At 47.3% G+C, this 26,791-nt stretch overlaps 1 protein-coding gene and 1 long non-coding RNA gene across 2 annotated transcripts; one reads left to right on the top strand and one right to left on the bottom strand.

Moving 5' to 3' along the window:
* Positions 1–608: 608 nt before the first annotated feature.
* On the bottom strand, positions 609–9,187 carry TMUB2 (transmembrane and ubiquitin like domain containing 2). The gene is made up of 3 exons (XM_029573332.1): positions 8,909–9,187; positions 4,958–5,560; positions 609–4,304 (listed from the first exon to the last, which is right to left on the bottom strand). The coding sequence occupies exons 2-3, from the start codon at positions 5,533–5,535 to the stop codon at positions 3,950–3,952; spliced, it is 933 nt and encodes a 310-aa protein (XP_029429192.1). The 5' UTR covers positions 5,536–5,560; positions 8,909–9,187; the 3' UTR covers positions 609–3,949.
* A 118-nt stretch (positions 9,188–9,305) lies between these two features.
* On the top strand, positions 9,306–17,874 carry LOC115074388. The gene is made up of 3 exons (XR_003852233.1): positions 9,306–9,477; positions 17,411–17,488; positions 17,601–17,874. It is a non-coding gene; the product is annotated as an uncharacterized LOC115074388 (long non-coding RNA).
* The last annotated feature ends 8,917 nt before the right edge of the window (positions 17,875–26,791 follow it).

Raw genomic sequence — 26,791 nt, 5'->3', positions numbered from 1 at the left:
GCCCCTTTTACCCTTCACTCATCTAATAGTCCCCCTCGCAGGCTTTTTGCTTCAAACGTAGCTGAACATTTTATTATGAGTTTTTGCTTCTACAGAAAGATTCTTTTCAAATTCTGTCTTTGCCTTCCTTATCCATGCTTTACATCTAACCTGCCAATGCTTATGCTGGTTCCTGTTTTCTTCATTTGAATCCTTTTTCCATTTTTTGGAAAAATGTTCTTGGGGCTAGAATAGAATAGCCTCTCTCATCTCCCCTTACCTTTTAACTCTGCTGGTAGTCATTTGGTCTTCCTTCTACCTTTTTTAAGGCATGGACTACAGCTGGTCTGGGCTTCCAACATCGGGGGGCTCAATATTCAAGTGTGCAGTACACTTTAGCCAGAGATGAGAGACTTGTGCAGCTAAGTTAGCATCTGCTACTTATGTTGTTAACTGTTTCATGTAAGCCCTGGGCATTTATTTAAGGCCTTTGGCATTTTTCTGTTCCATGTAAACCGTATTGATTTGTATTTCCTTCAAGAACTTCGGTATATAAAAATTCAAAATAAATAAATAAAATAAATGTGCCCAGGGTCAGCAGCCACCGCTTACCTGGGTAAGTCCTTTACACGTCTAAAATGTATGAACAAAAAAAATGGGTGTGCATTGGCGGATTGGGAACGGAGCGAGTTATAAGTCTCACTTATATGCCTAACTACCAAAATATGGAGATAGTTGTATAAGTTTATGTCTAAGCTTAGCCAGGTAGACTGATCGGTGATGAGCGCACACATATATGTGTATAGTTAGCTTCGTTATGCCACTGAATATACATCGTAGCTTAGCTGGATATAACTTATCTAAGTTACTTAAATGGCTAGCTTTAAATATTGACCCCAGTATTTTTAAACAAGGGCCATGCCTGATGTAAACGCTTGCCCTTTGCAGCTGTTCCTTTCACTTTTTTCCTAACCATCTTTCTCATTTTATCATAAAACTCACTTTTGAAAGCTAAATACTGTGGCTGTTTATTTCCTTAGTGTCATCTCTTCACTTAGTGATCATACCGTGATCAAATTTGGCTATGGCCAACTAGCCCCACTACCATTACCTCGTGCAGCAACTCATCTGTGCCACTAAGGATTAAGTGTAAAATAGCTCCTCTCGCTGCTTGGTTCTTGTACCAGCGGCTCCATGAGCACATGCATCTCCAGATCTGCTTAACTTTGTTAGAAATGTAATTCTTCCTCTACTGCTAGGCTTATAACCCCATCTTCTCTCTCGGCAGAACCGCTGAGCCCAGCAGCGATAAAGATATAAGTTCCTTCTTTGCCAGAGACACTCTAGCTCACATTTTTCCACTTTTTTTTTTTTTTTTTATTAGTACAGCAACTAGCTCTAAGAAACTATGAAAAAAATGATCTAATTTCAAATTAATTTCTTGGCCAATTTATAGACAACTAAGCACATAGTGTAAATAATTTGTCAACTGCTACACAAAAGAAAAGTGCAGGATGGGATGCCTGAGGAGATGCAGGGGCAGAGAAGGTAACACTGCATTTGGTGGTTATACACAGGTTAGAGTGAAGGCCTGGGGCTATCCGGCCTCGGCTTGCATCCTGCTGCTGCATTGTGCCCTTTCTCAGAAAAATCACATGATATTTGATGACATTACATGGTCATCTGGGACTGTTTAACCCATTCTATTGCAACAGGTTAACAATTAGTCTTCATTATGCAAAATATTAAAAAAAGAAGGGGGGGGGGGGAAGAATCCTACAAACTAGCATCTAACAAGCTGGCCCAGCCTGTGATTTGTAATTAATTTGCAAACTGAGCCCCCTTCTTCTATACTCTGCAAAAGAGGAAGTTCACAGGAGCTTTAATGGAAATAGTCAGGCTCCTCTTTAGAGGAAAAGTTTGCTCTGTTACCTTCATCTGTTTGCTAATCAGCAATGAGGGTGGACAGGAACTCCTGAAAAAGGTGCCTGGCAATTGACATAATTATTACTTTACATAGTGGGCAGCTCAGGCAATGACCAGGAAGGGGAAGAGGGTGGTCAAAAGAGGAGTAAGGGTGGCAGTCTGCCCTATGCCAAAGCTATCACATATGCTAAACAGCTTTAAGAGGGAAAACCTGGCCTTCAGCTCTTAACAAAAACCCCTGCGTCCTTGTCCTAACAGAGTGGGTGTCCTGTCCTTACTCTCTGTCTGTAACATTGGCTACTAAAGGGGAGCGGGAGCAGCAAAGGTTCCAACGCCCACCCGTCCGTAGCTAACACTGCACTCCCAGGACTATAAATTGTCCATTAGCAACAAGAACGCCCCTTGTCCCAGCGCAAACCTCCGACCCTCTTCTTGCCGCTTTCCTCGCTGGGAGAGGAGGAGGAAGCCCCTCGCCCTACTTCCAACATCCCCCTTTACCTTTAATAGCCTGCAGTTATTAGAATGGAAAAAAAAAAGTCTTGGTTTAATTTCTTTGCCTTTATCAGTTCTATTAAAACTAAAAACACTTAGGAAAGTGCCAGGAGCTCCACAATCACTGGCCCTACTCTCTTGTACAAATAAAATGCTAAAACCAAGCCCCTGCCTTAACAGGAAGGCTACGGGAAGGGATTACCTTCTCCCCATGACCTGCAGCACCCTTATTCTCCCCCAGAATTGGGGGGGGGGGCGGGGGTCCTAAAAGGCTGAAGAAGAGCACGGGCCATGACTGAACTGGGTTTGGAGTGGTATCACTCACCATGATAAATGCATCTGGTCCTGTGCCAGATGGCAATCAAGCAGCCAGCCCTGGACCCACGTTTGGCTGTGTCGCCAATTGGGAACCTTCTGAAAGCATAAGGTTCATGTATGCGTCTTAATCTTTTTACTTTTATTTATGCTTGGGAGGGGGGGGTGTGGAACTACAAGCACCAACCCTGAAAGATCTCGTAGCAATCTGCCTCCAAAAGCAAATGAAAACTGTTTAGACTGCTTAATAAGTCAGCCCACAAGAACCTAACGGGTTATTTGCTAATGGAATTCCTCATTCACCGATAGCCACCCTCTAATGGAAGTATTATTGCTTGATTAACCCACCCTATGGCAGGGGGGGGGGGGGGAGAATATCTTCTGTTCTATGCCAGCAGCGAGCATGGAAGTGTTTGCAGCCTGCCAGTGCGCATGCCCTTACATTTCATTCAGTCGCCCGTGGCAGCTTTCAGGAAACCAGCCTGCTCATGGCTGGAGGATGGGGGGGGGGGGGGGAGAAGATGAATGATGAGAAAAGCAGGGGCAAACTTTCACCCTTTGCAATCATTACCCCACCTCTCACCCACTTTCCTGCAGCTGAAGGAACGTGCCTTACTGCTTACAGGCCTAGGAGGGCCAGAGGGACCAAGCCCCAAGGTTTCCAGTGCTGTTTTCTGCCTGCTCAGCTCAGTACAACTAAGCCAGACGTCTGGTGCATTGAAGGCAGTTGAAAATGTTTCCCTGGCAACCAACCAAATGCAGCTTCCTCTCCCTCCTCCTGCTGAGTTCCCAGAATCTTCGTAGCTCCTGAGGTAGGGGAAGAGATCTTGGCCTAGTTTGGCAGCAGCTCGATTCCCGTTCGGTGCTGAAAGGGCCACTGCCTCTGAGAACATGTGTGGAAACCCAATGACTGACAACTCGAAATGCATTGGTAGAGCTGTGCATATTTCATGAGCATAGAGTGAAAAAGCAGCAGCAATAATCTGAAATCCTATTCACCCCCCCCCCCCCCCCCAACCACCACACACACACACACACACACATCCAGGCCTCCCTCCCTTGCAAAAGCGAAATCAGACACATTTGCCTGTTAGCAGATACAGCTGTGGTCCTCCACCAGGGACTGCATGGCCAGGGCTTCCTACCACAGCTCCTACAGATAAATGCTGTGGTCTCTATGTCAGTAAAGGAAGGAGGGGAGTGGATCTCTTCCCCTCCTCCCACTCAGATTGTCTTTTTATCGTCCATACATCCCAAAAACAAGGAAGCTAAAGAAGACGGTCACACCGACCAGCGACACGGTGGCGGGGGCAGTGAAGAACTGGCGGTAATTGATTCGGAAGTACCAAATCACAGCCAGCATCACCACAAAAATGGGGATCATAAGGTTGCCGATGTTGACAGTGACCCCCGGTGGCTCCGTGGTGGCAGCCATCATGTCCGGCCCAGAGGCAGTGCTGGTCTGAGACCGGTGGCAGTGAATGACACAGTTATCCAGGATGTTGAGGGAGCTGAGGGTCCGTGTCTGGTCCTGCAGCAGCTGTCCTTGATAAATGAACTTCATCTGATTTTCTTGCCCGGGAAAATATTTGCTATTTAAAAAAAATAAAAAAAAAATAAAGGGTACATTAGTACAGCTCTGAGAATCATGTTCCAACCTGGACAGCCCTGAGATCTCTCATGCACTATGACTTTTCAGAGGTGTACACTAATGCAGGCTGACTAGTTACTGAACTTCTGAAAGTGTACAAAAGGCACAGAGTACAGGTTCATTTATTACATTTCAAACAAACACGGGACTGACCACTGTAAGCAGTTCTGTCAGAAAGGTCCTGGAACAGAACACCAGTTGGCAAACTCATCTCATTTCGTGTATGGCCTCAACCAGCACTGGAAAATTAAAACTGGTCCATTCTGCCACAGGAAGTGGAAAGGGGATGCATGCTCCCGTGTTTCTCTTGATGGGCCATCGCTGGAGTTACCTGGCTGGTGCTGTAGTACTAGACCCAGAGCGCACAGCTGTGTGGCTGCACCACTTGTCTGAGACCTCGAGCAAGTCACTTAACCCGCTCCTGTGTTTCCACTTTGAAAGAGACTGCTGGTACAGGGATGGGTACACTGACAGCTCTATGGATATAAACCTTAGCAGTGGTCTCAGCAGCGAGTTGTACACCTCTGGTTCCTGACGGTTCAGTCTTCGGGATAATGCACACAGTGGCATCCTATTGTTGTTGCCGTCTCTTACCTCTTGAGAATCCCAACAGTGTCATCAGGTCTCACGAGGGCAATTTCTTCTGTGTCGTTCAGGAACTTTAGGCGCACTTTGATGAGGCCTGCGGTAGACTCACTCCCATTCCTTCCTTGGGTCGTGTTGCCAGCTTCGTGGTTCTCATGGCCCAAGTGTTCTGCAGTACCAGATGACCTTTTGGGCAAACTCTGGATGTTCAGCAGATGATCGAGGCTGGAGTCTGAGATGTTGCTACTGTCCCCTTGCTCCCCTGGAGCTCCTGGGCTTGGAGGCCCTATGTCAGGCACCGTATCCCCTTCTTCCTCTGCCTTTTCTTCTGGATTCTCTGTGGCCCCCTGAGGCTCTGCTGGCTCCACACTGACAGAGTTACCCACGTACTGTTCCACATGGCTCAACCCTATCATGGTGTCATTGCGGCCTCTGGGAACTATGCTCCCCAGCAGCTGGTCACCACCATCAGCCACATAAGTGGACAGCCATGCCAAGACCATAGCCAGAAGAAGCCCCAGCAGGCCAACCACCACTGTGACCTCGTCCCCTACACCCTCAATCATTGTTGGATCGGGAGGCTCCATGTCTCTGTTGCTGGCAGGAACACTCCTGCAAGAAAAAGAACAAGAAAGAGAGTTGCTCTGAGCTGGGACAGGAGAAAAGCAAAACAACCTCCATGTGACAGATCATGTAGGAAGCACAAATCCACTGGCCAATTCTATCCAGCTATGTAAAGGCAAACAGCCACCTTTAGCAAGCTGAGGTCAAAATAAGTATTAGAATGGGCATTCACAGCTTCAATGCACCTATGAGCTCTGGCCACCGGGTCCAAGAGAGAACAATCCCAAACAAAAACAGCAAAACCACTGTGCTGTCAACGTCTGCCTCCCCAGCCCCATGATGAGAAAATAGGGACCGGCTATCTCTAATTACCCAATGGCCAAAAAGCTGCTCTGGAATTAACCCTTGGATTTTTTTCATACTGCCTCTGGTAACTAAACAAACTGCTCTGATTTCTGCTAGAATTCCTAACAGGCAGTAGCTAACACAAGAGATGGGCAAATGCCAACAGGATCTAAGTAGTCAAATACCTCCTTAATTGGCTCAAAAATATAACACTGACCCCTCATTGTAGCAATCAACCAAAACAGATAATGAAGAACCCCACCTTAGCTTGCCTCTCCCAAAGAGATATATATTTTTTACATCATGTATGTATGTATGTAAAACCTTTTATAAAATAATTGCCTCATAAAGGTTTGTATTCTTATCACTGCCTTAGGATAGTTTTAAGCATGGGCTCCAGTCCCAAAACTTTTTTTTTCCAATGCATTGTGCTTCACAATCTACGTCCCAAATGTGTCCATGAAGAAAGGAGGGCATTGTTAGTCCATCAGATTCAAGACGTCAGCTGCGTTCTCTTCTGACGGCTTGAGACTGGACTGGTTCACTCGGATTCCTGAAGAATTGCCTCCTTTCTTCAGACTTGGGAAGTCTATTTTGGAAGCACACAATCAAATTGCATTTTGAAGCACAATGGACAGAAAAAAAATAGATAAAGAATTTGCAACTGAAGCCACTGATTAAAACAATCCTCAGGCAGTACCAAACCTTTCTGAAGCCTCTCTTATAAACAAAATATGTTACATATATGATTTAAAAATATGTGTGTAACTTCTTGAGAGATATAACCAAAGGCACGGTTCATTGTCTCTGTTTTGGTCAAAAGTATCATCTATCATAGACTGGGGACTCGGGACATAAGCTCCTTTTCCATTTGCTGAAACTTTTCTGCGTCTGTGAAGGACCAGACCAAAGCAGGCCAGAATCAGTCACTCACAGGTCTCCTTCTTTTCTGCTCTCCACTGCATCTCCTCAACTATGGCACAGAAAATCTGTCATCTGGCCAAAACCTGCCCAGAATGTGCTGCCTCTGACCTAATTCTGCTCTGCTCACAGAAGCAGTGCTTCCCTGAACCACAACAACAGCAGAAGTGTAAAAAACAAAAAAATACGCAAGAGCAAAATGTACAAACAAAGCAGCTTGTGTGATTGCTTAGGAATTTGTTGGACAATCTCTGCTGTTCCTTAAATGTGGAAGAGACTGAGGGAGATGAGCTGGGAAAGTTCATGACCCTTATCTCTGATTCCAACCCTAGGACATACCACTAACCTACAGCACTCTTCAAATCAAGTTTTGATCTCTAATACTACTTGAACTTAGTTTGGAAGAATTAAACCTTTTAAACAGTAATTTGAGAACTGTGATAGAAGGCCAGCCTGCTGGCTCAGGTGGTAAGGGCTGTGCACTGCCACAAAGAAGGTCCCAAGTTTGATCCTGATTGTATTTTCCACTCCCCAATTTAGCCGGGGCAAACTGGGGGTGTGGAGGGAGTCAAAATCATTGCTTAAGAGTGACACTTAATGGACAGATTTAGGGTCCATGATGGCAGGAGTCCTGCTGCCCCTGGCCTAGGACTGTCACTGCAGGGACCAAACTAAATGTAAGCTGGTAGGGAATACAATATAATAGGGGGGGGAAATCCCTGGGTAGTTGCAAATGAAGGCTCATAGTGCCAGTTCTTGGCCCTGGGTCCAACTAAACTGGAAGTACAAAGGAACAGGAAATACCTAACCGCTAGATATAAAAAAGCAAAATTATGATAGCAATAAAAACAAACATACTAGGCCTGAGTTTATGATCATGATGGAATCTTGCTCAGAACAGCATCAGGGCTTAGAATTACTCTCAAAGGTCCCCAGACACAAGCAGTTCCCAGGGCTCCAAAATCCAAACAGCACTGGGTCCTTGACCCTTCCCAAGAGGGATCCAATAGATGGTGCCCAATCCCTATCATCTCCTGGGCTTGGTCCTTTTCCCCCTTGCCACCAGTGCCCTTTACATGACCCCCCTCAGAGGCTCCACGATAGTGCATGGTTTCTCTGCCTCCCCCTAGGATCGTTAGATACAGACAGTACCTGGTCCTAACCCCACCAGGACCCAGAGATACTGACAGTGTCCAGTCCCTGCCATTCTCCAGGTCCTGACCCTAGGGACCCAGAGATAGATACAATCCCTGAAACCTTCCAACCCCTACGCCTACCCCCCCCCCCGAGATATAAACAGTGTGGCCAGTTCCTCTCCATTCAGGGGCCCTGAAATAAAAAATGCCTGGTTCTCGATCCTTAGATACAGATAGCACCAGGTCCCTGACCCCAGGATCCAGATATACAGACAGTGCCCAGTCCTTGAAACCTTCCCCTCTCTTTCTAAAATACAAAAACAGTGCCCTCCCCACCCCAGGATCCAGTGCCCTGCGCTCTCCCTCCCCCCGAACCCAGATATACAGACAGTGCTCAGTCACTGAAACCTTCCCCTCTCTCCCCCAAAACACAGACAGTGCTCTCCCCACCCCCTGACTCCAGATACACAGACTTATACTTTTTCCCCCAGGATCCAGAGATACTGACAATACCCTGCTTTCCCCCCGGATCCGGATATACAGACAGTGCTCTCCCCACCCCCTGGATCCAGATATACAGACTTATACCCTTCCCCCAGGATCCAGAGATACTGACAATGCCCTGCTTTCCCCCCGGATCCGGATATACAGACAGTGCTCTCCCCACCCCCTGGATCCAGATACACAGACTTATACCCTTCCCCCAGGTTCCAGAGATACTGACAATGCCCTGCTTTCCCCCCGGATCCGGATATACAGACAGTGCTCTCCCCACCCCCTGGATCCAGATACACAGACTTATACCCTTCCCCCAGGATCCAGAGATACCGACAATGCCCAATCCCTGAAACCTTCCCCTGTGCCCTACGCCCTTCCTCCGGGATCCCAGATACTAACCGTGGCCCGTCCATGTCATCCCTCCCAGCCCTGTCTCTGCCTGCTAGGGACCCCGAAATGCACACTACCCGATGAATGACCTCCGCCACCCCCTCACCTGTCCACTGAGGAAGGGGCCCTCACAGCCGCCCGAGACCTCTCAGGGGCCGGGGCCCCGACGCTCTCTTCATGGCCGCCGGTCCGTAGACACAAATCACAGGAAACGCTGACGTCAGCACTCCCCCTCCTTTCACTGCCCTGCGCGTCACCACTGACCGCGCGCTTACAGTTCCGTGCGATACATCCAGTGTTGCCAACCTCGCTTATTTACCGCGAGATTGGGCTTCTTTTCCTAGTCATTCGCGGGGTTTTTTCCCGATTCGCTGGTTGCTTTTAATTGGGCTATTTTTTCTGCCAGTCGCGTTTTTTGGGGCTTGTTGGGCGGGACTTGTGCTCTGATGTTACAGTGATTGGCTGCTGCGATGAAGCCTGTCCATAGCAGGCACACCCTATCCCTATATTGCAGCAGTAAGCCAATCAGAGCAGGATTCAAATAGTGAGCTGCAAGCCTTGTTGATGGATACCTCACGAGCACATTTTTGTTGGCAGACCTGGAACGGGACGGCCAGCAGCACGGCATTGGAGGGCAACAGCAAAGGAATCTTCAGACTGTGCAGCTACAGCCAGGTATCAGGAGGGGAGGAATTAGTATGTTGGGAGGGTGGAATGAGAGTGTGGGGGGCCAGAGATGTGCTTGGAGGGGGGTGGGGAGAGGGGAATGAATGAGAGCGTGGGGGCCAGAGATGTGCTTGGAGGGGGGTGGGGAGAGGGGAATGAGTGAGTGTGTGGGGGCCAGAGATGTGCTTGGAGGGGGTGGGGAGAGGGGAATGAGTGAGTGTGTGGGGGCCAGGGATGTGCTCGGAGAGGGGAATGAGTGAGTGTGTGGGGGCCAGGGATGTGCTCGGAGAGGGGAATGAGTGAGTGTGTGGGGGCCAGGGATGTGCTCGGAGAGGGGAATGAGTGAGTGTGTGGGGGCCAGGGATGTGCTCGGAGAGGGGAATGAGTGAGTGTGTGGGGGGCCAGGGATGTGCTCGGAGAGGGGAATGAGTGAGTGTGTGGGGGCCAGGGATGTGCTCGGAGAGGGGAATGAGTGAGTGTGTGGGGGCCAGGGATGTGCTTGGAGGGGGGTGGGGAGAGGGGAATGAATGAGAGTGTGGGGGCCAGGGATGTGCTCGGAGAGGGGAATGAGTGAGTGTGTGGGGGCCAGGGATGTGCTTGGAGGGGGGTGGGGAGAGGGGAATGAATGAGAGTGTGGGGGCCAGGGATGTGCTCGGAGGGGGGAATGAGTGTGAGGGGCTGGTATCTTTTATTTCCTAGCTTGTAGCAGATGGACTCAGGACCAATGGGTATAGTGTACTCCTGGTAGCAGTTGGAGATGGATTAGATTTCAATCTGACATCAGCCCCTAGTACATATACCCCTGCAGGAAGTGCAGCTCTTCAGTATTTTCCGTCTCCAAAGCAGTTAGGGACTATCTGCACGCTCTCTGAGCGTTGGAACCAAAATTCAAGGAAAAACCCAAATTTAAGAAGAAAAGTTTACCTGAAGACTAGCCCCGCTCTCCTGCGGTGATACCCTCGGGTCCCTCCCCCAGTTGATTCCCGAGGTGATTTCCGTGGTTCCTCAGAGGTGAGCCTTGGTCCGGTGGCCGAATCTCAGCAGGGACTTAGCCCCCGATTTCGGGCACGGCTGAGAGGCAGCGGGTGCATTCCTCGAGCGCAGCGGTGAAGGTATTTGCCCTCTCCCCCCCGCAGCCAGAGACCGCCCGGGACGAAACCGGGAAGCACCGAAGACAAGGTAAGGTAGAAATCTTCTATGTAAACGGTCTCCGAGGATCGAAGAGGAGCACAGGCCGCCGATCGGAGCCAGTGCCGTCAGGTTGATCCGCCCTAGCAGGGCTAGGCCCCGGCTGTTCCCGAGGGTCTACCCACGTGGAGACCCTCCGAGGAGGTCGCCATATTGCCCGCCGCTCGCCGTCGCCATCTTGACCCGACTCACCTTGCTGTTCAACTCGAGCGCACAAATTGAGCTAGGCGCACAAGTCTCTTGTGCACATAAACTTAGGCGCACATAATACCTCACGCTCATAAGTTGCGCGCACGGAACAAGGCGCATATCTGCGGCTAGGCGTACATCTCAGCGCATATCTGAGGCGCACTGGAGCGCACAAGAGCTCATGCGGCCACAGTCATGGCACCTCCAGAGTCTGGCATAAAAGCTCAAGGCCTCTGCCAAGCATGCCACGTCAGAGCCGCACAGAGCGAGGAGGCCGACGCCCTGTGCGCACAGTTGGAGGAGGCCCTGGGAGATCCAGGCCAGGGCCGTTCCCAGCCAGGGCTCAATACTAGCTCTTCAGGGGGCGCCCCTCAACTTAGACCCAGCTTCGATATCCTGGGTGGAGCTGTTCAAGGGGATTCACGCCTTTGTCAGGATGCAAACTGAACCCCGGGAGGTCCAGCCTCCGGAGGACCCTCATGCCCCAGGACCCTCGAAGCCTAGGCACAGGTCCACACCGTCCAGAAGTTCCGCCTATGGGGACACAGACCACTCTGAAGAGGAAATTGAGCCCCTGGAAGAAGGGGAACTCCCCCCGGGGACAGAGCCACACCGAACCATGAGATGCTTCTTCACAAAGGATGAGCTCCCGGACCTAGTATCCCAATGTCTAACACTATCCCGGGCCAAGGGCCCTCAGGGGAACCTAGAATGAACCCCCTGCTGGAGGGCCTTCGTCAGACGTCTCGTCATTTTCCTCTCTTACAGGCGGCACAACAGCTAATTGACCTAGAGTGGAATTCTCCAGAGTCCTCATTCAAAGGGGGTCGAGCACTGTCGGCCATGTATCCCCTGGACCCAGCAACCAAAGAACTCCTGGCGTGCCCTAGGGTGGATGCCATGGTCTGCGTGGTCGCTAAGCGCACTACCATCCCAGTGGAGGGAGGAGCGGCGCTCAAGGACGCTCATGACCGGCGCCTAGAAGCCTTGCTAAAGCAGTCATTCGAGGTTGCAGCTCTGTCCCTTCAGATTGCGGCCTGCTGCACCATGGTGACGCATGCCTGCCTATCTCAAGCCAGGAAGAGCACCCCGGGAGAGGACATGGAATCAACTCTGTCCTTTCTCACCGACGCGGCTTCCGATCTAGTGTGTACAACAGCCAGAGGAGTCTCGTCCACTGTGGCAGCCAGAAGACAGCTCTGGCTCCGAAATTGGTCGGCGGACGCCTCTTCCAAGACGAGTCTAACAAAGATGCCCTTCAAAGGATCCCTCCTCTTCGGCAGCGAACTAGAGAAACTGGCCAACAAATGGGGTGACTCCCCATTACTGCGCCTGCCGGAAGACAAGACGAAGAGAAACCAGCGTCCCTTCCACAGATCCGCCAGAGGCAGAAGCTCACAGCGCTTCAACCCTTTCAAAAGCAACTATCGAGCACCCCGCCCTACGGGCAGGAACCAGTCCTTTCGGAACAAGCACACCAAGAGAGGAACCAGCGTGGGTGCAGGCTCCGGCCGCACTCCACAATGAGAATCAGCCGACCCATCCAAGGGAAGATGCTATAGGGGCAGACTAGCCTTATTCTACCGCAGATAGGTCGAGATAACTACGGACAAATGGGTCCTGGCCATCATCCGGGAGGGGTACTACCTGGACTTCATTCGAACTCCCCCCGACAAATTCGTGGAATCTCCCTGCCACGGCAATGGAAGCTACACTGAACAGGCTTCTGACCCTCGAGGCCATAATCCCGGTGCCTATATGGGAAATGAATACTGGACATTACTCCATTTACTTCATCGTACCCAAGAAAGAGGGCACATTCAGGCCCATCCTGGACCTCAAGTCTGTCAACCGCCACATAAGGGTTCCCCCCTTCCACATGGAAACCTTATGATCCGTCATACGGGCAATACAACCAGGAGAGTTCCTCACATCCCTGGATCTGTCGGAGGCCTACTTACACATCCCAATGCATCAGGAACACCAGCGCTTCCTACGCTTCAAGGTCCTGAATCGTCACTATCAGTTCCGGGCACTACCCTTCGGGTTAGCCACAGCACCACTGGACGTTCACCAAGGTAATAGTAATAGTGGCGGCAACACTCAGGAAGGAGGGAATCCTCATTCATCCCTACCTGGACGATTGGCTGATCAGGGCGAAGTCACCGGAGAAAAGCCACCAAGCAACCAGCAGAGTCATAGCACTACTGGAAAGCCTAGGATGGGTGGTCAACATAAACAAAAGCTCTCTACAGCCCACACAGTCGCTGGAATTCCTAGGAGTCCAACTCGACACCAAGGAAGACAAGGTCAGCCTGACCCCCACAAGGAGGTCAAAGCTGCGGGGCCGGCTTCAGACCTTGCTGAACGTTCCTCGTCCCACAGCATGGGATTACCTGCAAGTCCTCTGACTGATGGCGTCCACGCTGGAAGTAGTGCCATGGGCGCGAGCACACATGAGACCTCTACAGCGTTCACTTCTAACGCGGTGGCGTCCACGGTCCCAGAACTACACCGTACGCCTTCCACTCCCGGGCAGCGTCCGGACCCAGCTACGGTGGTGGCTGCAGATCAGCCACCTGAGCCGGGGATCGAGCCTATCCTCCCCAACCTGGACCCTGCTCACCACAGATGCCAGCCTACACGGATGGGGAGCACACTGCGAAGAGCTGACCGCCCAAGGGCAGTGGAACGCAGAATAGGCGGGATGGAACATCAACCACCTAGAAGCGCGGGCAGCCAGATTAGCCTGCCTGCGGTTTGCCCACAGACTTCGAGGCAAAGCGGTCAGAGTGATGTCGGACAACGCCACGACGGTGGCCTACATCAACCGACAGGGCGGAACCAGAAGCCAACAGGTGTCCCTAGAAATAGACCTCCTGATAGCGTGGGCTGAAGCAAATCTTCAGGAGATCTCGGCCGTCCACATTGCCGGGAAAGACAACATCGCGGCAGACTTCCTCAGCAGAGAAAGTCTAAACCCAGGAGAATGGAAACTGTCATCCACAGCCTTCCAAATGATAGTGAATCGGTGGGGGATCCCAAACATGGACCTTCTGGCAAGCAGATCCAATGCTCAAGTACCCAGATACTTCAGCCGCAGACGGGACCCGCAGTCCCAAGGGATCGATGTCCTGGCCTCCGGGGATCCTTCTATACGCCTTCCTGCCGTGGCCCTTGCTGGGCGCAATCATTCACAAGATACAGCGACACAGGGGACTAGTTCTCCTGGTGGCCCCGGATTGGCCAAGAAGACCCTGGTACGCAGACATGAGAAGACTGCTGGCAGGGAACCCACTACCCCTGCCGCCGCACAGAGACCTGCTCCAACAAGGCCCGATCCTTCACGAGGACCTGACTCAATTCTCGCTTACGGTCTGGCTATTGAGAGGGCTCGACTGAGGAAGAGCAGATACTCGGGGGCAGTAATAGATGCTCTCCTCCGAGCACGCAAGTTCTCCACATCTCTAACATACATAAGGATTTGGAGAGTCTTCAAGGCCTGGTGCGAAGACCACAACGTCAAGCCACGCCCCTCCAGAGTTCCTGTGATCCTGGAATTCTTACAGAATGGGCTACAGAAGGGTCTGTCCCTCAATTCCATCAAGGTACAGATAGCAGCATTGTCATGCTATGGCTCCAGGAGCGAGGGCAACAGCATAGCCTCGCACCCGGATGTATCACGCTTCCTGAAAGGAGTCAAACACATTTGCCCACCTCTAAGGTGGACGGTACCTCTGTGGAACCTCAACCTCGTCTTGGAGTTCCTAGCGGGATCCGTCTTCAGACCCCTCCGAGGCCTATCTCTCCGTGTGTTCGGCCCGCCACATCTCGGAGCTACAAGCACTGTCCTGCTGTGAACCGTTCTTCAGATTTACCCCAGGGTCCATCCAACTACGCACAGTTCCCTCCTTCCTCCCCAAAGTGGTCTCTCACTTCCACCTCAACCAAACCATCGCACTACCAATGATGGACGGCGTGAAGAACTCGGGGAAAAGACCGTAGCCTACGTCACCTAGACATCGGCAGACTCCTAGCCAGATATTTGGAAAGGTCGGAACCGGTATGAAAGACAGACCACCTTTTCGTCCTTCACAGCGGAAAGAGGCAAGGGGAAGCGGCCTCGCGGGCAACCATTGCCTGCTGGATCAAAGAAGTCATTAAGGCGGCCTACGTAGAAGCAGGAAAACTACCACCTCTACAAGTCAAGGCCCATTCAACCAGAGCCTGGTTGAATGGGCAGAGACTAGAATGCTGTCACCTGCGGACATCTGCAGAGCGGCAACGTGGTCCTCTATCCACACTTTCTCCAGATTCTACTGTCTGGACGTACAGGCTCAGGAGGACACGGCATTTGCAAGGACAATTCTAAGTGGACCACGGGCAGCCTCTCACCCGATTCGGGAGTAGCTTTTATACATCCCATTGGTCCTGAGTCCATCTGCTACATGCTAGGAAATGGAGAAATTACTTACCTGATAATTTCGTTTTCCTTAGTGTAGACAGATGGCCTCAGCATCCCCCTGGGCTGCCCTGAGGCATTGTGCCAATGAGTTACGGGTAAGCCATGTCTTTATTTACCTAAGACGTCCACCCTGCCCGGTGTCGACGCTTTCCGGTTGAGTACACTGGCGGTCTCCAGCTATAGTCAACCAATCAGTTCAAGTTAATCAAGTTTAATCGAGTTTAAACGTTCTAACAAGTTAGTTAAGTTAACCATAATATGAAGTTAATCAATCAGTCAGTCACATATATATCCACAACGCTTTTCAAGGAAGAATACTGAGGCGCTGCACTTACTCCAGGGGTATGTGTACTAGGGCAGTGATGGCTAACCTATGACACGCGTGTCAGAGGTGACACGCCGAGACTTTTTTTTTGCTGACATGCGCAGCGTTTCGTGGACTATCGGGAATTTTTTTTATCGGCTGTGCCGACCCTTTAAAACTAGTTTTTTAGTATGCCCCCAGGCGCAGCGACAGGCAGATAGGCAGGGCCGCGGCCTAAAGAAAAAGATCACGTTTAAACGCGCTGATGCTCCTCCTCCTTCCTGCCTGTGCGGCCCCGGAAGTAAACGTTGCTGGAGCCACGTGGGCTGGAAGGAGGTGAAGCATTGGCGCATGCAGAAGAGGAGCAGCGCTTGCGTTTACGGGCAGCCGCGAATCCCAAGTCGCAGCGGCCCGAGAAGAGGAAGAGGCCTGGTAGCAGGGCTGCCGCAGAGCCCATCCTGCGACGACCTGCGAAGAGGAGGCCCAGAGGTGAGAGAGAGGCTGAGGGTCTGTAGAGGGTGTGTGTGTGCGTGTATGGAGATGAGTTGAGAGATTGTGTGTGAGAATGAGGACCTGAATGTTTGCAGAGACGGCATGTGCTTGAGCAAGACAGCATGTGGGAGTGAGAGAGAGCCTGTGTGTGTGAGAGTCAGACAGCATGTGCCAGTGAGTGTGTGTATGTGAGAATGAGAACCTGTGTGTTTGAGGGAAGAAGATGGAGAGAAAAGAAACAGAAAAAAAGACAATATAAAAGGAATTGGCAAAAAAAATAAGAAAGGGAAGGTGGGAAAAAAAAGCCTGTGACCAACCAATTAGAAAACGAAGATCAGACAGCAAAGGTAAAAAACAAAATAAATTACTTTTTAGTGATTGGCACATGTAATCTTTGGGAATGTGCAAGAATAGCATTTTCTCTACGGATCTCACAATGTACGAGATCAGCATGGAGGAAGTGGAAGCCCACGGGGCCTGCACAGAGGAGGCAGCAGAATGGGCTTCAATGTCAGTAGCAGCAATTGGCACCTCCCCAATAGCCATGTGGCAGCAGTGACAGTGGCAGCAGAGGAATGAGAGAGGTTCCGAGGTTGCTGGCAAAAGAGAGGGGGATCTGCCTTTAGTGTGTGCATGTGTATGAATGGGAGTCTGCCTGGGGGAGTATGTGTGTGAATGCATGGGTGCCTGGGAGTCTGTGTGTGTGAGGATGAATGTGTGCATGCCTGGGGGATGGGGAGGGAGTGGTGTGAAAATGAATGGGAGCCTGCCTGGGGTTCAGTGTGTGTGTGAGGGAGCCAGTGAGTGTGAGAGCATGAGTGTGTATGAGAAAATCCAGGGGAGTGAGAGTTTGGGGGGGGGGGGGAGAGAGTGTTTTAATTGAAGATTTAGCCAATGAAATTCAGCAAAAAAAAAGTCACTAAGCAGGTAAGGTAAATAATTATTTGTTTTTGCTTTATTAATAAATACAGAACATATATATATTAAAACTTTGTTAATATTAGAGCTACAGATATCACAAAATTATGGATTTTTCTAGAAGTGACACACCACCCGAGTTATGCTCGGTTTTTTTATGAATTTTGACACACTGAGCGCAAAAGGTTGGCCATCACTGTACTAGGGGCTGACATCAGATTGAAATCTGATCAGTCTCCAGCTGCTAACAGGAGTACACTATACCCATTGGTCCTGAGTCTATCTGTCTACACTAAGGAAAACAAAATTATCAGGTAAGTAATTTCTCCAATTTGTTCTACTCCACTTGATTTCATCTATTTTTTTTTCTCATTTCTTCCCTGTAGCTGATCACCTTTTATAAAAAAAAAAAACCAACCCTTATTTTGACAAAAAAAAAGTTTGTCCATACCTGCTGACTACAGGTAAAAAAAAATGTGACATGGAAACTTGTAATGCTATTTTTCTTATTTTTCTACACCACTTTTGCTTTCTTCTAATTTTGCTTTTTTTTTCTTTCATTTCTTCTCCCTGTAGAAGATCACCTCTGTAAGAAAGCCAGTCTATACCAACTGTTTCTGTCCTTGGCTGCTACACTACTAAATGGTTTTGATCTACTATGGCTACAGTAAAGAACTGGGCTAAATACAGTAAAAAGTACTGCAAAGCATGGGAAGAGGAACATGAACTAAAAGCATGGATTCAGCCTGTTTTCAGCAATGAGAATAAGGCTACGTGCAAATTTTGTAAGTGTGACATTCGTGCACATCATGCAGACCTTCTGCAACATGCTAAAACAGAGAAACATGCGAAAAGCTAAGCTCCTTTGTCATCTATGCGACTCACAGACATTGGTGTTTCAATTTCACGTGTTTTGGGCTTGTTTTTTTTGAAAAAAGTGCTTGTTCTTTCATGAAAACCTGGCAACCTTGGATACATCACTCCCGGAGTGACAGGCGCAGTATTGACGTCTAGTGTGGGCGTCGGCAACCTCTCTTTTGCCTCCTCGGCAATTAGGCAGCAGGGCTCTTGTTACCGCTGGATTCAGTGCCCTTGCGTTCAGGGCACCGGGAGGCTGCTTGCAGGACAGCAGCCCGGTGAGAGCTCTAGCCGCGCAGGTCTGAGAGACCCGCCACTAGCGCTGCCACTTCGCTCAACAGGTGGAGCCAGGCCTAGTTTTGCCCCATTGCAATGCATGGATTTGAAGTTCTGATTTGCTTAGGTAGCGTGGTTGTTATGTTAATCTACATCAGTGCGCGGAAATGAAAGTCAATAAATAATAACACGTATATCTTTTTATTGAACTAACAATATATTTCTTAACTACCTTTCCAAAAAAAAAAAAAAAGCAGCGCACATCAGGGCAAAGGATGATGTGTGGCCATACCAATGAATCATAGATTACCACTATTGCAATGTAATCTTCGACTCATACGTTGTTCAGGCAACATTATGTTTTGCTCTCACCTGCTCATTTTGGTGTGATCTGATGACCAGTGAGTTAGCTCCCAAAAGCTAGTCATGAAATGCATTATTAGTCCAATAAGAAGGTATTAACTTTTATACATATATTTTCACATTATTGTCTTAGGAAAATTATTCAGTGCTATAAGTTCATGCATGTAATGGCATAAAACCAGGACTGGATTAGTCTGCTCATGTTGATTTTGATGGGGTGACAACTTGTGCTCCTGATTTTCCCCAGAAAAGCAGGAATTCCATGATCCTGCATGCAACAGAGCAAAATTAGAACTGGCTGAGCCTGTCCTGAAAAAATGAAGCCAGTTAGCACTGATCCTGACACAGAGTTTATCCTGTGATACTACATTATTCTTCTACCCCCCCTTGGCTCTGACTGAGTAAAACTTTCATCATTTGAATCTTCATCTTCCCTGGAGATAGAAAACATTCTAAAAAGGATGAAACCTTCCTCTCACCCAACTGAAACAATTCCGCCCAAGCTCCTTTTGTCCATACCTAAAACTATTGCCAAACCCATCTCAAACATACTAAATTGCTCTTTAGAACAAGGTACCGTCCCAAATATTCTGAAACAAGCTATAGTTAAGCCCATACTCAAAAAACCCAATCTAGATCCTTCTGGCCTCTCCAATTTCAGACCCATTTCTAATCTTCCTTTTCTGTCTAAGATCTTAGAAAGACTAGTCAATACTCGCTTATCTGATTATCTTGACCAACATAAAATCCTCTCACCATCACAATTTGGTTTTCGGAAACACTTAAGCACTGAAACCTTGCTCCTTTCCCTAACAGATACTCTCATTAAAGGACTTGACAGCGGTAATTCTTATCTTTTGGCCTTGCTAGACATTTCTGCTGCTTTTGACACCGTTAATCATAATATCCTAACTAATATCCTTATCAGCATTGGAATCTCAGGAACTGCCCTATCCTGGATACAATCCTATCTACAAAACAGACACGACACAGTCTTGATCGAGGAGTCCCCTAAGGCTCCTCTCTTTCTTCTACTTTATTCAACATCTACATGCTCCCCCTAGCTAATCTCCTCACTAATCTTGGAATTACACACTTCATCTACGCAGATGACGTTCAAATTCTTATTCCCTTTACAGATTCCCTTCAAAAAGCCCTTCAAGCCTGGGTGTCCTGCCTCACGTCCATAAACCAACTCCTCACTAACATGCACCTTGCCCTCAATCCCCAAAAAACTGAACTCCTCATTATCTCCTCTAATCTCCCTCCACCTTCAAACTCCCTCTCTCTTTCATCCACTACCTTCTCAACACACACCCGAAACCTGGGTATCACTATAGACAATCAACTACCACTAAAACCTTTTATTTAAATCTATCCTTAAAGACTGCTATTTCAAACTTCATACCATTAAAAAAAAACCTTAGACCTCTGCTTCATTTCTCCAACTTCCATACTGTTCTCCAGTCTATTATCTTCTCCAAAATAGACTACTGTAATGCTCTGCTCCTCGGCCTTCCCTCTACTAATATCAAACCCCTACAACTCTTACAGAATGCCTCAGCACGCATTCTTACCAACTCCAAAAAGAGAGAGCACATCACACCAACGCTTCAAGAATTACACTGGTTACCAATCAACTCTAGAATCCTATACAAGACTTTATCCCTCATTCACAAATCCCTTGTAAATGAAAATACACACTGGCTTAATCCACCCTTTCTACTCCACACCTCCACAAGATCAACTCATTCTATCCATCAAGGCCCCCCCCCCCCCCCCCCCATCAAATCCATCAAACTCGCCTCCACTATTAAAAGAGCATTCTCCTTAGCTGGCCCTACCCTCTGGAACTGCATGCTTCCCGACCTACACACTGAAACCTTCACCCCTAAATTAAAAAAAAAAAAAAACTAAAAACCTGGCTTTCTACAGGCCTACTCTTAAACAATAGACTAACCTTTTACTCCCCTCTTATCCCTAATTCCTCTTTCCCCTTAACTCCCTTTCCACTCTTAAATGATCCCTCACTTGCCTCCCCACCTCCTACCCTCACTTCTCTTCCTCCTTGTTCTGTTCGTATTAATCTAATGATTTATACCTACCTCCCCCTGTAAATAGCCTTGAAATTTTATTCCAACCCTCCAGTTAGCTATTACCTATTATCTCTAGTTATAGTTATATTCCTTATCTGAGTTTTCTAACACCTTCAAGGTTATAATTTAATGTATCTACAGTTTTATGTTCTATGTAAAAATTATGCCCTCCCCCAGGCGCCTGTATTCTGTTGTATGTAAACGGGTACGATGTGCAAACGGTTATCGGTATATAAAATGTTTAAAATAAATAAAACACAGATGGGTGAAGCATTGATGAGTCAGCCCATAGTCTCTTGTTCTCTCTCCTTCCATCATTTGATGCTCTCTTGCTTTGTCATGTTTTTCTCTTTCCTGGCAGATGTGTACATTTGTGAACAGCTTTAATTTTCACTTCAGCTTCCCCTTACCGTTCACGGTATAATCCATACACTTGTGGGACTGTTTTTTCCAGTCAAAATGTAGTTTCCTAGCACATAGACAGATGTGTTCAGGACAGTGTGTTATGCACCTCTACTAGTAGATGGAGATGGAGCAAACTGACGTCACAGTATATATACTCCTGCAGTGACATCAGTCTGCCAGTATTCTCCATCTCCAGCAGATGGTGGATGTGCATTTCCCTCCTGGAGATTGCTTTTGATTTTGGAAGGAGGATTGGAAGAAAAGTTAATTTGCCCCACTCTCCTGTGTGGTTCCTCCCCCAGTTGAGAATTCTTGAGATGATTTCTGTGGTCGCTCAGGTGAGTGGCTTGGACCGGTAGCTGGTTTTTCAGCCTGTGTGGACTTAGCTGCTTGGACAGCTGAAAGGCAGTGGGTACAGGAAACCGAGTGCAGTGGTGACGGCATATGCCCTCTTCCTCTGTAGCCAGAGACCGTCTCTGAAGTTAGAGTGTTTGTATTTCCTACCCCAGCTCATCCTTTAATTTATAGGCAGGTGCCACTTTCACACTAAAAAAAAAAAAAATCAGCCTTTTAACTTCACGAATTCCCCACACCTTATTGAGAGTTTGATCATTCCCCTGTAGGCCACTACCAGACATATAGTGAATTCACTAATACATTTAAAGGATGCTAATTAAACACATTCCTACTCCCATAGCAACCTAAAACTTAACTAGGAACTGAACAAATTTGAGATGAAGGCAGCAGTCCAGCAGCAAGAGAGGGCTTCCCAGTCTTTTGCATCGAGTGTCACATGTATGATATTTTACCCGCCGGTGAGAAGTACGTGTGCTGCGATGCAAAGAGCTCCTGGCTCTCAGAGAACGAGTCCAATCTCTGGAGGCTAGAGTGGCAGACCTAGAGGAGCTGAGGCAGACAGAGAGGTATATAGATGAGACCTTCAGGGACATAGTAGTCCAGTCCCAACTTCAGACTGGCAGCCCTGGTGCTGCCTTGGAGGAAGAAGGTCTCATAATGGGAGAGCACCAACCAGATGTAGCAGGAAAGGATCCTGTAGCAAGGACCTGCTCTCTAGGTGATGCATTGTCCTTTCGCACTGAGGATATCTCCCCAAGGCCTACTGCCCAGGAGGGAAGGGTTAGGTCGGCCGTCATAGTTGGTGATTCGATTATTAGGAATGTAGATAGCTGGGTGGCGGGTGGGCATGAGGATCACCTGGTAACATGCCTACCTGGTGCGAAAGTGGTGGACCTCATGCGTCACATAGATAGGATTTTAGACAGTGCTGGGGAGAAGCCATTTGTCATGGTACATGTGGGCACCAATGACATAGGAAAATGTGGGAGGGAGGTTCTGGAAGCCAAATTTAGGCTGTTAGATAGAAAGCTTAAATCCAGAACCTTCAGGGTAGCATTCTCTGAAATGCTCCCTGTTCCAGGCACAGGTCCCCAGAGGCAGGCAGAGCTCCAGAGTCTCAATACGTGGATGAGACTATGGTGCAAAGAGGGATTCAGTTTTGTAAGGAACTGGGGAACCTTTTGGAGAAGGGGGAGTCTCTTCTGAAGGGATGGGCTCCACTTTAACCAGGGTGGAACTAGACTGCTGGCACTAACCTTTAAAAAGGAGATCGAATAGCTTTTAAACTAGAACAAAGGGGAAAGCTGACAGTCGCTCATTAGTGTATGGTTCGGAGGGAGGTATCTTCAAAGGATACTAATGATGCATTAGAATTAGGGCATCCCGACAGTGAGGTTCCAATAATAAGAAAAGTAGTCTAAGTGCCTGTAACTAAAAACTCACCTGAGAGAAAACAAATTCTAATTTATCCCTATCAATTAAAAAGCAGAATGAAAATACATACAAAAAACACACTTTGAAATGTTTATATGCTAATGCCAGAAGTCTAAGAAGTAAGATGGGAGAATTAGAATGTATAGCAGTGATTGATGACATAGACTTAATTGGCATCTCAGAGACATGGTGGAAGGAGGATAACCAATGGGACAGTGCTATACCAGGGTACAAATGATATCGCAAGAGGAGCATTTAGGAGGTGGTGTGGCGCTTTATGTCCGGGATGGCATAGAGTCCAATAGGATAAACATCCTGCATGAATTAGAAATTCATGCAATTAGAAATATCCACCAAGCTAAACTAGCCTCTCATCCACTCAAACACATCAAACACGTGTCCACAAGAGACCGTTCTTTCTCCATAGCTGGTATCAACATCTGGAACAATATGCCCTTGGACTTACGTCTCAAATCCTGCCATAAAACTTTCAATCAAAACCTGGTTGTTTGAACAAGCTTTCACTCAATGATCATTGACTAATCTGAAATGCAGTTTTCATGTTTTATTATTCACCAGCTCGCTGTTCATCCGCATTCACCAGCTCGCTGTTCATCCGCACTCCCCATGTTTGTTTCAATCTGCTAATTTCTCTGTGCTCCATTTACTCCTTCTCTCCCTTTGTGCAATATCTGTGATCTGACATTAACTTGACATTGGATTAGGCCTTTAACAGGTTAATGGCATATTTTCTTTCCTGCCTCGTTGTTGAAATAGAATATGCCTTGGTTTTTATAGTTAAAGAAGTTATAGTATGTTCTCCTGAAACCTGTTATTTATGTAAAGCCTATGGCTGTTACTTGTTTACTTCCTGTGTAACCTGTTGTATGTAAAGCCTGTTGCTAATTTATTGTTTTCTGTAAACCGAGGTGATGTATATCTATACGTACCGCGGTATATAAAAATCTCTAAATAAAATAAATAAATAAATGAGACTAAATGCACAATCGAATCTTTATGTGTATCTCCTTGTGTGTTGGGGAAGAATATAGTGATAGGAGTATACTACCGTCCACCTGGCCAAGATGGTGAGACGGACAGTGAAATGCTAAGAGAAATTAGGGAAGCTAACCAAATTGTTAGTGCAGTAATAATGGGAGATTTCAATTACCCCAATATTGACTGGGTAAATGTATCATCGGGACATGCTAGAGAGAGAAAGTTCCTGGATGGAATAAATGATAGCTTTATGGAGCAATTGGTTCAGGAACTGACGAGAGAGAGCAATTTTAGATCTAATTCTCAGTGGAGCACAGGATTTGGTGAGAGAGGTAACGGTGGTGGGCCGCTTGGCAATAGTGATCATAATATGATCAAATTTGAATTAATGACTGGAAGGGGGACAGTAAGCAAATCTAGTGCTAAACTTTCAAAAGGGAAACTTTGATAAAATGAAAGGAGCAGAATCAAAGGTAAAAAGTGTGCAAGAGGTGTGGACATTGTTAAAAAATACCATCCTAGAAGCACAATCCAGGTGTATTCCACACATTAAGAAAGGTGGAAGGAAGGCAAAATGATTACCAGCATGGTTAAAAGGTGAGGTGAAAGAGGCTATTTTAGCCAAAAGATCTTCATTCAAAAATTGGAAAAAGGATCCAACAGAAGAAAATAGGATAAAACATAAGCATTGTCAAATTAAATGTAAGACATTGATAAGACAGACAGAGAGAATTTGAAAAGAAGTTGGCCGTAGAGGAAAAAAATTCATAGTAAAAACATTTTAAAATATATCCGAAGCAGAAAGCCTGTGAGGGAGTCAGTTGGACCATTAGATGATCGAGGGGTTAAAGGGGCACTTAGAGAAGATAAGGCCATTGTGGAAAGATTAAACGATTTCTTTGCTTCGGTGTTTACTGAAGAGGATGTTGGGGAGATATCGGTTCCGGAGAAGGTTTTCATGGGTAATGATTCAGATGGACTGAACCAAATCACAGTGAACCTAGAAGATGTGGTAGGCCTGATTGACAAACTGAAGAGTAGTAAATCACTTGTACCGGATGGTATACACCCCAGAGTTCTGAAGGAACTAAAAAATGAAATTTCAAATATATTAGTAAAAATTTGTAACCTATCATTAAAATCATCCATTGTACCTGAAGACTGGAGAGTGGCTAATATAACTCCAATATTTTAAAAGGGCTGCAGGGGCAATCCGGGTAACTACAGACCAGTTAGCCTGACTTCAGTGCCAGGAAAAATGGTGGAAAGTGTTCTAAATATCACAATGACAGAACATATAGAAAGACATGGTTTAATGGAACAAAGTCAGCATGGCTTTACCCAAGGCAAGTCTTGCCTCACAAATCTGCTTCACTTTTTTGAAGGAGTTAATAAACATGTAGATAAAGGTGAACCGGTAGATGTAGTGTATTTGGATTTTCAGAAGGTGTTTGACAAAGTTCCTCATGAGAGGCTTCTAGGAAAAGTCATGGGATAGATGGCAATGTCCTTTTCTGGATTACAAACTGGCTAAAAGACAGGAAACAGAGAGTAGGATTATATGGTCAATTTTCTCAGTGGAGAGGAGTGGGCAGTGGAGTGCTTCAGGGATCTGTACTGGGACCCGAGCTTTTCAATATATTTATAAATGATCTGGAATGGAACACGACGAGTGAGGTAATCAAATTTGCAGATACAAAATTATTCAGAGTAGTTAAATCACAAGCGGAGTGTGATAAATTGCAGGAAGACCTTCTAAGACTGGAAAATTGGGCATCAAAATGGCAGATGAAATTTAATGTGGATAAGTGCAAGGTGATGCATATAGGGAAAAATAACCCATGCTGTAGTTACACGATGTAAGGTTCCATATTAGGTGCTACAACCCAAGAAAGAGATCTAGGTGTCATAGTGGATAACACATTGAAATCGTCGGTACAGTGTGCTGCGGCAGTCAAAAAAGCAAACCGAATGTTGGGAATTATTAGAAAGGGAATGGTGAATAAAACAGAAAATGTCAGAATGCCTCTGTTTCGCTCCATGGTGAGGCCGCACCTTGAATACTGTGTACAATTCTGGTCGCCGCATCTCAAAAAAGATATAATTGCGATGGAGAAGGTACAGAGAAGGGTGACCAAAATAAGGGGAATGGAACAGCTCCCCTATGAGGAAAGACTAAAGAGGTTAGGACTGTTCAGCTTGGAGAAGAGACGGCTGAGGAGGGATATGATAGAGGTGTTTAAAATCATGAGAGGTCTAGAACGGGTGGATGTGAATTGGTTATTTACTCTTTCAGATAATAGAAAGATTAGGAGGCACTCCATGAAGTTAGCATGGGGCACATTTAAAACTAATCAGAGAAAGTTCTTTTTCACTCGACGCACAATTAAACTCTGGAATTTGTTGCCAGAGAAGGTGGTTAGTGCAGTTAGTATAGCTGTGTTTAAAAAAGGATTGGATAAGTTCTTGGAAGAGAAGTCCATTACCTGCTATTAATTAAGTTGACTTGGAAATTAGCCACTGCTATTACTAGCAACGGTAACATGGAATAGACTTAGTTTTTGGGTACTTGCCAGATTCTTGTGGCCTGAATTGGCCACTGTTGGAAACAGGATGCTGGGCTTGATGGACCCTTGGTCTGATCCATTATGGCATGCTCTTATGACTGGATTAGGAAGCAGAGTGGCTGTTCTCTTTTCTGTGTGCTTCAGGCTCAGCCCTCTTCTACTCTTCTCTGCAGGCTGCCTGGAGGGGAGGGCTGGAGCAGAACATCCCTGCTGCTCTACCTCTTAAGCCTGAAAAGAAGAGCCGGAACTGTGTTTCTGGCCATTCCTCCACAAATTAAGCCCTGGTAATGGTGGTGTCTAGATTTGCACCGAGCAGTAGCAGCATGTCATCAGCATAAGACTAGAATGTGATTTAACAATCTGATGAGTTTTCCCGAGGGGAGCCATGTAGATATTAAACAACGTAGGTGAG

The sequence above is a fragment of the Rhinatrema bivittatum genome, chromosome 12 (assembly GCF_901001135.1).
Source record: "Rhinatrema bivittatum chromosome 12, aRhiBiv1.1, whole genome shotgun sequence".
Classification (NCBI taxonomy): domain Eukaryota; kingdom Metazoa; phylum Chordata; class Amphibia; order Gymnophiona; family Rhinatrematidae; genus Rhinatrema; species Rhinatrema bivittatum.
This window is presented reverse-complemented; position numbering and strand designations above follow the sequence as displayed.